Raw genomic sequence first — 12,583 nt, forward strand, 5'->3', positions numbered from 1 at the left:
TGTCAACGCCGCATAACAGCGCGCTACTGGAAATGACGTCGGTGTGTAGAGCAACCAACCACAGATTTCTATACGAACGGATTGGCTTTACCTAGAGGACATTGTTTCAGATTAAGCATTTCGTTTTTTTAGAGAGCAGAGTACTTTAATATGACATAATGGTCTCGCGGTATCAAGGAATTTCCCACAGAATAACTTTTAGAAACACTAGCCTAAAAAAACACATTATACACCAAAACCGTGTCAAGACTTGATCATTGAGCTCTTAATTCTTCTTTCATGAATTTGCACTTACATTACAATGAATGAAACTGACATACAAAAACATGTGAATGGCATTTTAGGGGACTTATTATTTTACATCAGTGGTATTCAAAGTCGGGGTGGGGGAACCGCATTAAGGTCTTCAAGTAACTAAAATAAAAAAATAAAAAAACACAAAATAAGAATACAGACTATAGTTTGGGACAACACACAAGCGTTTTTGAGAAATATCATTTAAAAAAATCTAACGTTATTGAGTAAATGTATTTATTGGTTTATTTTTATTTAGAAAATGTAATAATTGAATGTTATTTGTTGATGTTGAAATTGACACATTTTAAGGCTGTGTCATTAGATTTTGGGTGGGGATGGGGAGAAAGTTTGAATACCACTGTTTTACATACACATTCTCAACAGAAGGCAATATTTGGGAAGGAATGTATGTGATAGATGGCATATCCAACCAAGTGGAATATCTGTGCAATTATCGGCTAAGACACACTTACACTGTAGGCCTACACTGCGCGTGCACACACGTGCACACACACACACACACACACACACACACACACAGATCAACGTCCCATGTACCCTGAGAAATCTTCCTCCTCCTCTGTCTCATTGTGAGACTGCGCAGTGCCAGTGTGCGTTACCAGGAAGTCAGTCAGAGAATGCCCCTGTGCAGCTGGCAGCACGTCTAACTGAATATCCAGAGTGTGTGTGTGTGCAGTCTGTCTGCGGCGGTGTCAGTACTAGCCCTGTATCTTCCTGTATCTCACCCTGTGATCTCATGCTGTCCTGTCCTAATATCCTCTGTAAGGAGTCTATGGGAAGTAGAGGCTTCTGCTCCTGTTTGGAACAGCCTAATAAAACATCTGTCTCATCCTCCTCCTCCCTCTTTAAAGCCCCCAGAGTCACAGAGAACAGATTGACGTTACCAGAGGTCTCCTCCTCCTCCTCCTCCTCCTCCTCCTCCTCCTCCTCCTCCTCCTCCTTTCCACCCAACCCTACAAGTCCCAGAGGTCTGGGTTGGTCTACATCTAGGCTGTAAATGACCTTAGCTAGTTCACCTTTGACCTCTCTCTGACCCTGACCTCCAAGCACCACCACACCCACTGGAGCTTCCTCATCCTCCTCAGCAGCTGCCTCAGAACTCAACCCCCCAGAATGCCCTGCTGCGTTAAGAAGGGCCACATTGGCCCCTGATGCATCCTGAGACTGTGTGGTGCTAGAGCTGCTATCAGAGGAGAGCCCCGCGGTGCGGTCCATGTATAAATCATTCCCCCCCCCCTCCTCCTCCTCCTCCTCCTCTTCCTCCTCCTCCCCTTCTTGGTTTGTGTTCTCTCTGTTGTGGTGTGTTTTTGGTCCGAGGGTCTTCCCTTGTTCCTCTGGCTCAGAGGATATCGAGACCAGGTCAGGAACTATTCTCTCTGGGTTGACGAAGTAGCCCTCAACCAGGGCAGTCTGCATGGAGAGAGGGAGGAGAGAGAGGCTGTGTTAGACACGGAGAAAGTCACAGTGATGTCACTGCCTGATGCCGATTTCACTTTATGTGGACTACAGGGCATGAAAGAGTTGAAGTGAATCTTATTTGGCTTTTACAGGAATTTACTTTGGCTTTGCATTTCTTAAGCTCCACAAATTCACATCCTGGACCAACAGATCAACATTGAAACAACGGCAAAGACAAACAAATAATATCACAGACGAACAGCGAGAGAGTTGTGAGAGAGATGGGTTTGGCAATGTAAACATATGTTTCCCATGCCACTAAAGCCCTTTGAATTGAATTGAACAAAAATGAGTGAGAGTGTGGGGTGTGGTTAGCTACAAGATAGATCCATTTCTCACCAGTGCTCTAGGCAGGTGGGTCTTCAACTTGCACAGGAACCCCGTGTAGAACAGGCCAAACATGAGAACCATCAGGCCGACCCCACTCACAATGAGAACCGACACCCAAGCTACAACAGCAGGGACTGGGGGGAGGGAGAAGACATCGTTATACCCTGGTCCAAGGTGCACTGAATGGACAGAATAACCATGATAGCATAAGAGCGCCATGCAATATCTACATAGTAACATGATGCCAACAACACACGACCTAATATCTGGCATGGTAAAAGTGAGGATGAAGCATTGACTAACAGATCTATAGACAATATTCACCTCTGTTGGGCTTCACACTGGTGTGAGCACACTTCAACTCAGAAATCATTGTGTTTTTGTTGGTGGTGATCTTCGGTTCCACCTTCACACAGTACTCTACGCCCACCTTCAAGTTCTCCAGCAAATAACTTGAATGAGTTATAAGGGTCTCTTGAAACTGAAAATGAATATGATGAAAGAGTATTCATTTAGATTAAATAGTCCACATTGTCATCATTTGTAAAAAATAAAAAAATAAAAATTACAATTTGACACTACAATGAAGACAGGGAAAGGATAGGTACTCTTGTTTTTACCTGCATCTCTCCTGCTTTCTTCCAGAAGATGCTAAAGGATAGGGTGCTCCCATAGACATCTTTAATGGTTCTCATCTCAGGCAGTGTGATGTTGATTAACAGGCAACTGCCACATCCATCCAAAGAAAATGTTGGAGGACCAATACGAGCTGTGGAAGACAAAATGGTACTGTAGCATCATTTCACTTTTTATTTTGTCTTTTTGTTTTTACAAAAACATTATAAAACAGACACGTTCACGCCCAAATACATGCCTAGATTGTGTTGTGAGATGTCAACTTGGCTAATGTAAATAATGGCACTCACATGGCACAAACACCTGGTTAAAAAACCCTAGCAGAAGTATCATCATCTGCCTATTAGCAAGACAAAATGACCAGCAGACGTACTCTTTGTGAAGGGGGTGAAGTTGACGTTGACACATGGCGACACTAAGCGTTTGTGGGAAGCCTGAACATATAATATGGCTCGTTCTTTGGGGTACTTCAGATCCAGCTTCTGATTTGTCGTGTTGGTTTGATGTTTTGGTTTGATGTTGTCTTCGCTGCTAAAATAGAAATAAGGAGGTACATTTTTAATAAATAAAATAACAAAGTAGATCTAGTTCAATAACTTTATTGACAAAGTACAGTGAGTTCTTTTGGATTCCAAATAATTATAATTTGATAATCAATGTGGTCTTCAGTCCTCAACAAGACCTATTCTGCTTCAGAGTGTTGTGTGTAGCCACATTACTGCTTTAGTAGTCTTTCCTGTTCCATAATGGCTTAAGAGTATTTATCTACGCACATAATATATTCCAAAAAGATTAGAAATGTATCTGATGATTTATGCATATATACATTGGATGGTGCCCACATTGATGGTGTCCAGTGCTATAAATATCTGGGTATCTGGATTTGGTTATAAATATCTGGGTATTTGGATTTGGTTATAAATATCTGGATTGACGAAAAGCTATCTCTTTAAAAAAAAAACATATAGATGAGTTAGTTAAGAGGAATAGGGAATGTCTTTCGTTAAATAGCAGAAAACAAATCATTCAGTCTACATTCATACCGGCTTTAGACTACGGCGGTATCTTCTATATGAATGCACTTGCCAGTGCCAATGTTCGCTCTAAGCTGCGCGGAGTAGCCCGAAACTGCCGTCCAGCTGCCCGGGGACTGCACGCAGAAGAAATACTGTATCAACCCACAGAGAGAAGCACGAGATTGAACTTCACTCAACTATCTAGAGTTTTCCCTGTTAGTTAACACTATCAACGTTTCCCTTTTACTGTGGCAATAGTGATCGAATCGACGCAATATTAAAACACTTTCAATGCAACATACCGAAAACAAAATAAACTATGCAAGAGATTTTGTTATATGCAGAACGCATCGGAGTAGGATTCTATTGCATTGACAAACACCACTCAGCTTACACAGACCGGTGCGACATTAACCAATCAGAGCTGCTGTAGTCCTATATGCAAAACAGACCATTGCCATACATGGATCTGTGCCATTTACTTTGATCTGGACCGTGTTTACAGCTGTGGTCGTGAGTAGATGTGCTTGTTTTGAGATCAAAGCGAGAGCTGCATGTAGCCACGTGTGCACATTTTGTTCATATCCTTTGGTAGTTAGTGAGTTATTATCCCAGTTATAGATCATTTGTAGTCAGCAATAGGGGAGTGATTGCTTCCTACAAGAGCACAAAATATGTACAGTGGGGAGAACAAGTATTTGATACACTGCCGATTTTGCAGGTTTTCCTACTTACAAAGCATGTAGAGGTCTGTAATTTTTTATCATAGCTACACTTCAACTGTGAGAGACAGAATCTAAAACAAAAATCCAGAAAATCACATTGTATGATTTTTAGGTAATTAATTTGCATTTTATTGCATGACATAAGTATTTGATACATCAGAAAAGCAGAACTGAGTGGAGAACAGGAGGGCTTCTTAAAGAAAAACTAACAGGTCTGTGAGAGCCGGAATTCTTACTGGTTGGTAGGTGATCAAATACTTATGTCATGCAATAAAATGCAAATTAATTACCTAAAAATCATACAATGTGATTTTCTGGATTTTTGTTTTAGATTCCGTCTCTCACAGTTGAAGTGTACCTATGATAAAAATTACAGACCTCTACATGCTTTGTAAGTAGGAAAACCTGCAAAATCGGCAGTGTATCAAATACTTGTTCTCCCCACTGTATATTCCTAGACATCTTTGAAAAGCGAGTCAGGTAAAAAGCTTTTTTTTTATGTCTTAAAAAGGGCAGTGTTGTATTTTGAGACAGGCTTGAATAAGCTAAGTAGCCAATAGGCAGAGGGTAGCATAATTTGTCTGATTCTCTGTAATAATTGTAAGGGAATAATAAAGCATGTTATTTTGTAAAGTGGTTTCTTGCATCAAACAACACAACAACATGTTCAGTCACCTCCTCGTCTGAAGGACAAGTGGATAAACAGGTTCATGTCAAGCCCTGCATTATTTTTTTCAAAAGCCTCATGGAATGTAGGCCTACATTGAACACCACCCGTTGGCTTCTACTGTAGCCTGAATAATAGAACAGCTATTTCCATGTTAAATTGTTCTGGGATGCATTTTCTCCATTGTTTTTGATGGTAGGCCACTCTGGTAGGCCTACATTATGATCAAATAGCCACAGTAGCCTACATGGCCACTGTTTAAACTGTAACTTACAGCGGGTACAGCCTCAGTGGTCACAGTAAACGTGCGCTGGAAGTTGCACTGAATTTTCACAATGTACAAGTTTGCGAACAGCAGACCTGAAATTCGCTCAGTGCCGTGAAAAATTAGAGGGAACATTGCTTGCCACTGTAAAATCTGGCCTTAAATGGCCATGTACTGTTATAATCTCCACCCGGCACAGCCAGAAGAGGACTGGCCACCCCTCAGAGCCTGGTTCCTCTCTAGGTTTCTTCCTATGTTCCTGCCTTTCTAGGGAGTATTTCCTAGCCACCGTGCTTCTACATCTGCATTGCTTGCTGTTTGGGGTTTTAGGATGGGTTTCTGTATAGCACTTTGTGACATCTGCTGATATAAAAAGGGCTTTATAAATAACATTTGATTGATTGATTGATTGATTGATTGATATCCCAGCCAAGGTACAGTAAATAATTAACTTGCTGCCAGTCCCTGGCAGTAAACCAGGGGTTCACAAACTTTTTTGTACCGCAACCCCATTTTGATGTGAATTATTTTCGTGACCCCCACCACGTTAAAAACAAGTTACGTAATCAACGGCCAATGTTTACTTTCATAATTTGGCTATGATAGTCTAATCGCAAATCAGTCTGACATACTGTCAATCTAAAAGACAGTATGGTTTGAAGAGACTGAAACGCACCAGTAAGGTATTGGGAAGTTCAGAAGATCATCAGGCAATAATGTTGTATGATCTGTGTAGAAAATAACATCATCATTGACGATGTTCTTTCCCCCTTAGTCTGATTTAGTGTCATTTAGCAGACGCTCTTATCCAGAGCGACTTACAGTTAGTGCATACATTATTCTTTTTTATTTTCATACTGGCCCCCCGTGGGATTCGAACCCACAACCCTGGCGTTGCAAACGCCATGCTCTACCAATTGAGCTACATCCCTGCCGGCCATTCCCTCCCCTACCCTGGACGAATTGTGCGCCGCCCCATTGGTCTCCCGGTTGCGGCCGGCTACAGCAGAGCCTGGATTCGAACCAGGATCTCTAGTCACTGCATTCTGTATCAGAAAGTAGGCAGGCCCTCTGGTAAGTCTTGTAGATCAATGCACTGCTCTCTTTTTGTATATAGCCCTCTTGGGCAAACTTCCACCATACCTTACTTCATTGTTAAATGTTGTACATTTTATAATTATAATTATAATTGGTCATTTAGCAGACGCTCTTATCCAGAGCGACTTACAGGAGCAATTAGGGTTAAGTGCCTTGCTCAAGGGCACATCGACAGATTTTTCACCTAGTCGGCTCGGGGATTAGAACCAGCGACCTTTTGGTTACTGGCACAACGCTCTTAACCACTAAGCTACCTGCCGCCCTTTATAAATAGTGTTCATGCTAGGCTCCCTTGGAAAAGAGGCCTGGTCTCAATGGGACTCCCTGCTAAAATAAATCAAATCTGTAGTTCAAACAAAAGAAAGCTGTGTTTTCAGCTCAGCTTCCTGACTTGCTGGAGCCTCAACAGAATCCCAGCAGAAGGAGATGTGATGGACCATATGACTGGACAGATACTATAGAACATCTAATGTGATGGACCATATGACAGATACTATAGAACATCTAATGAATGTTAAATGTATTACTTGTCAGGTATTTTAATTGTCTGTAATGTCTACTTGTTAAAATGTTTGTAGTCTTAATGTGAACTGTACATGTTTGTAATGTCTTAATGTGAGCTGTAAATGTTTGTAATGTCTTGTTAGTTTTGTGTTGGACCCCAGGAAGATTAGCTGACGTTATGGCGTCAGCTAATGGGGATCCTAATAAAACGTAATTAAAAAGATTGAATTCCCTTCAAATTCCCAGGCCTTTTTCAGTGGTAAGACCTGCAGAGCAGAGTATTGTCTCTGGAGCAGAGACACTATGAGGGTGCAAACTATAACCACAACGACACAGAGCTGTAGCTTTGGTCAAGTGAAAGAAATACTTGAGAAAACACTTCACGCTGCAGTCAGATGTTCCATCCACAACACACTTGGTAAGATAGGCAGATTGTTCTGAATGTTGCAATACACATGTAAAGGTTATGGTTAAAGTTCAAAGCTTATGTCTAAGACCTGCGCTTAGCGCCACAAAGTGAAACACAAAAATGCTCTGACTGAAGACATTGCTTTTCAATAAAACACTCACTGGAAAGTTATGATTTAAACTGTAATTTTAGCATATTATTATTATTATTATTATTACTACTACTACACCTAACCTCTGACACACGTTACAACCCAGTCATATCAAGTGTCATGGGAATCAGATCAACATATTTTGTCTTAAGTCCATAAACCTAACCACAATGCAGTAGTAGAAATATCCAATGAGATAAACAAACTAAAGTCATTATGATGGGTGATACTATAATCATATTTCATTTAATATGGATGGGGGTTGTGTGGGGTTTGGGTGACAACCTGTTACAGATGCTGTACATGGTACCGGACGGAGTGCCTGGCCCAGGGATCCAGCGTAGAACAGACTGGAAGTTGAGGGAAGTTATGGTAACATTGACTGGAGCAGGGAGGGTACGCAGGGCTAGGATGGATACACAGAGGGCCATTATCATCAAACACATCAGTGAAGATAACATACAGTACAAGCCACTCTACTGCCCACAGACACAGACTGTTTGTGGGTGTATGTGTGAGAGCAAATAGAGATTGCAGTATCTTATCCCAGCCAAGGTACAGTAAATCAATAACTTGCTGCCAGTACCTGGCATTAAACCAGGGGTTCTCAAACTTTTTTGGCCCATGACCCCATTTTTTGATATTATATTTTGATATTACATTTTTTCATGACACCACCATGTTATGTAATCAACGGCCAATGTTTACTTTCTTAATGTGGCTATGACAGTCTATTATGAATCAGTCTGACAGTATTTCAATCTAAAAGACAGTATGGTTTGAAGTGACTGAAATGCACCAGTAAGGTATTGGGAAGTTCAGAAGATCATCAGGCTATAATGTTGTATGATCTGTGTAGAAAATAACATCATCATTGACGATGTTCTTTCCTCCTTAGTCTGATTTAGTGTCTGGTCTTGTCAACTCGATTCAAATCAAATCACATTTTATTTGTCACATACACATGTTTAGCAGATGTTATAGCGGGTGTAGCGAAATGCTTGTGATTCTAGCTCCGACAGTGCAGTAATATCTAACAAGTAATATCTAACAATTTCACAACATATACCTAACACACAAATCTAGTAAGGAATGGAATTTAAGAAAATATACATATATGGACAAGCAATGACAGAGCGGCATGGACTAAGATACAGTAGAATATTATAGAATAGAATACAGTATATACATATGAGATGAGTAGTGCAAGATATGTAAACATTATTAAAGTAACTAGTGTTCCATTTCTTAAAGTGGCCAGTGATTTCAATAGGCAGCAGCAGCCTCTAATGTGCTAGTGATGGCTATTTAACAGTCTGATGGCCTTGAGGTAGAAGCTGTTTTTCATTCTCTCGGTGCCAGCTTTGATGCACCTGTACTGTGTTGAATGCTGAGCTATAGTCAATGAACAGCATTATTCTTGTCCAGATGGGATAGGGCAGTGTGAAGTGTGATGGCGATTGCATCGTCTGTGGATCTTTTGGGGCGGTAAGCAAATTGAAGTGGGTCTAGTGTGACAGGTAAGGTAGAGGTGATATGATCCTTGACTAGCCTCTCAAAGCACTTCATGATGACAGAGGTGAGTGCTATGGGGCGATAGTAACTTAGTTCAGTTACCTTTGCTTTCTTGGGTACAGGAACAATGGTGGACATCTTGAAGCATGTGGGAACAGCAGACTGGGAAAGGGAGAGATTGAATATGTCCATAAACACACCAGCCAGCTGGTCTGCACATGCTCTGATTCTAACGGCTTGTGGGCATAGTAGAGTCTTATCTTTCAGTGAAGGCTTCATAATATTGTTTAGCTTAAAACATTAAAAAGAGAGGCACATTTGTAAGAAGAAAACAGAAACCGGTCTGTTTACTACAACTGCATCTAGAATCTACCCCGAATTTTCTCCCGCGACCGCATTTTCAAATTGACCCCTAGTTTGGGAAAACCAGCAGTAAACACTGAAATGCTATGTTGAACCTGTTCTTAAACCCATAATAGCAGTGACAACTTACCATAAAAACACTGCAACATCAAATAAATAGTTAGAAGGAAATGTTTCATATCTTCTTATTCCTAAAACCTTTGTTTTATTATTGTCTAGAGGAATGGTCCATTGTTGGTCATTGTTCTGAAAAACAAAATATATTGAATACAGAAGTGAAAATGAAGTTATCCTGCTCACGTAAAAGGAAAGGTACAGCCCTAGTGAGAGTTTTGTGTTGCATCTATTGATTTAACGAAAAGGTTGCATGATCCAATATTGGGACAGGTAAACACACTTGACTATATCTACGCTTAGCGGCTTACTTTAGGCTACTGTTATGTGTTTATATAAATCAGGTGTCTACAACTCTTGAAATGATTAAAACACAACAAACTATTTTAATGACATCAAGAAAAGTTAAGAGATCTGTGGTCTTCCAAGTCTACAGTGTTTCTAACAATGACTTCGCTAGTAAAAGGGTATACACTGTTTCTTGATCTGAAGTAAATGCTGGCATTAATAAATAATTTTACCTGAAGACATGCCTTCCTTGATGAATCCCTTTCGGAAGAACGTGTTATTTCCCCTTTGCGTAAAAGCAGAAATGAAAACACACATGTAAATACATAGACATGAACGTTAGTAATTTATTCTAGTAATTTATTCGCTTCTTTCCATCACTGTGTTTTCCCAACGTCACTAGTTTCCTTGAAATCACGTGATAACGCGGCCGAACGCACCCAAAAAGGGAATGGACAAAGATGTGTTTAACTGAACCCAGATAGACCACCACCTGTCGTTTCCAATAGGAACAAATGAGTCCTAGTGGGCAGAACAAGCAGAGCCCAAGCACGAGCTAGCGAGATATTTCCGTTAGGGAACGCCTACTCTGTGAAGTGCACATGTGCAATAAGTCAATTCGCCGTTGCATTCCTTCTAAACAATGCGATTTTTTTTTTTACAACTTTGGCAAAGGTTAAAGTCTACAAAACATAGTCCACTCTGTTCATAACGGATTCTAGTTTTGGGAACAGACAACTTTATTGAGATCATATGTTTCATCGAAAATTTGCAGGATGTCGGCCAAAACCCATCTCGTTCCATCTTCTCCCACTGCCGGCCACTGGGCTTCCTCTCACTATCATATTTGGTAGTGAGTGGAAACGCCAAGGGGATGCTTTACATTTATACACCTGGTGAAATATCTGTGGAATGGACTTCTTCTTCTTGTATGGTATATTGGCGATAGCGACCTACTGTGCGGGATGGAAACAGGATTCCCCAAAATTGAACAAAATACCAACAACAAAAAACGACCAAACAATAAATAAATAAACAAAATCCAACAACCTTTCTGTTAAAAAATAAAAAAAGATCTGATCCCTGCACAGGCTCAAGGGGAACCTGGGAGAGCGGGTCTTCCGGCGCGTAAGTCTTTCTGCCTGAGCCACAAAAATGTCCAGTTTCTTATACTTTTTTTAGACTTGTGCCGTACAGTTTATAACTGTGGCAATGAACGCCACTAAAATGTAAAATCTACCTTATTAACTGGCAGCAAACATTTACGACAGGCTGTGGTGCGTCCACTACCATCACTTGTTTTCTCAGTTCTGGTAATCGCCTCCGCATAGGAGATTCGATTGACCGCTCTAACTTTTGACACCTCAATCTCCTTCACGTTTAAAGGGCACTCCAGGAACTCGGGGTTAGTTTATTTAGTAAAACATTTAACTATTTTCTTAAAACTGCATTGTTGGTTAAGGGCTTGTAAGTAAGCATTTCACGGTGAGGTCTACACCTGTTGTTTTCGGCGCATGTGACAAATAAGATTTGATTTTGATCCCCACTACAATTGCAACGCCGTCGTCCTTCTACACACCGTTCTTCAATATACTCTGTCCGTCTGCACACACTTGAAACATGGCCAAATCATTTACAGTTCTTACACTGCGGTGGTTTGGGGACGAAAGCTCTTACAGCGTATCTTACATAACAAGTTTCACATGCGTAGGTACTTGCCATTATGCCGGCATAGGCGAAACCAAAAAATGTCGCCCCCCATAAAACTAAAACAAAATGACGTTGAAGTTAGTTAGTTAGAAATTAATTGTTTTATGAATGCCCATCTATGTGGTAAGCTTACCGTTAGGTTCAATTTAGGTTCTGAATGAAAAGTGAAAAGGTATTTTCATATGTTTAAAATACATATTTTCCAAACGTTGAAAAGGCATATTTTCCGGACGTTGAAATCAGGTTCATTTTCGGTTCCGAATGAAATTTGAAAATAAGTCATTTATAGACGTCTATGTTTGGGCCAAATCAAGGCTGGTCCAGACCGGACAAAATCTGAACCAAACATGGACGTCTATGATTGGTTAACATTTGGTCCGGACCGGATAAAAAAAAATCTATGTCTGTGGACTTTGAAATCAAGGCGGTCTGGACCCCACAAAATCTGAACAAAACATAGATGTCTATGATTGGTTCAGATTTGGTCCCGACCAATAAACTATGTATGTGGAAATCAAGGCTGGTCTGGAACTCGACCAAAAAAAAGATGTCCAAAAGATGTCTTCCCATGCTTACTGAGGTGTAATCTACAGTGTTGCCTGAAATTAATTGTTTTATGAATGCCCATCTATGTGGTAAGCTTACCGTTTGTAAAACACCAAAAAAAAGTCGGCTTGTGCTTACTGGGGTGTAGCCTACAATGTCGGCCAGCAATGGAATTGTATGAATGCCCATCAATGTGGTAGGCCCACCGTTTGTAAAATAGGCCGTTGCATTGGCTTTACTAGTCCTGATTCCTGTGACTAATCAATTTGGCTATTTAAGGTCTGAAATCATCTACCCAACTTTATCAGGAGTTATCTCGAGCCTATTTGCAATGTGTTCACACAGCTGGAAATGCATTAGTATTATTTTGTTTTTGCTATGATCAGCTTGTCAAAAATGGATGGAAACCACTGATCATGACAATGGGGTGAAACTCCTGGACAACAGTTGTGATTGTCCATTCCATATCG

At 40.7% G+C, this 12,583-nt stretch overlaps 1 protein-coding gene across 2 annotated transcripts; it reads right to left on the reverse strand.

The window, feature by feature from the left end:
* Window positions 1–238: 238 nt before the first annotated feature.
* Window positions 239–10,340, reverse strand: LOC311120633 (uncharacterized protein). 2 transcript variants are annotated; one of them, XM_084195214.1, is made up of 9 exons: window positions 10,091–10,340; window positions 9,586–9,701; window positions 9,195–9,254; window positions 7,863–7,983; window positions 3,116–3,270; window positions 2,727–2,875; window positions 2,431–2,587; window positions 2,116–2,240; window positions 239–1,728 (listed from the first exon to the last, which is right to left on the reverse strand). In XM_084195214.1, the coding sequence occupies exons 2-9, from the start codon at window positions 9,632–9,634 to the stop codon at window positions 925–927; spliced, it is 1,620 nt and encodes a 539-aa protein (XP_084051340.1). In that variant the 5' UTR covers window positions 9,635–9,701; window positions 10,091–10,340; the 3' UTR covers window positions 239–924. The 2 variants fall into 2 exon arrangements, with proteins under 2 accessions (XP_084051340.1, XP_084051341.1); XM_084195215.1 differs by having other exon boundaries at window positions 3,116–3,273.
* Window positions 10,341–12,583: the final 2,243 nt, after the last annotated feature.

Source organism: Coregonus lavaretus (assembly GCF_964263955.1).
Source record: "Coregonus lavaretus genome assembly, contig: HAP1_SCAFFOLD_2330, whole genome shotgun sequence".
In the NCBI taxonomy this organism is placed as follows: Eukaryota; Metazoa; Chordata; class Actinopteri; order Salmoniformes; family Salmonidae; genus Coregonus; species Coregonus lavaretus.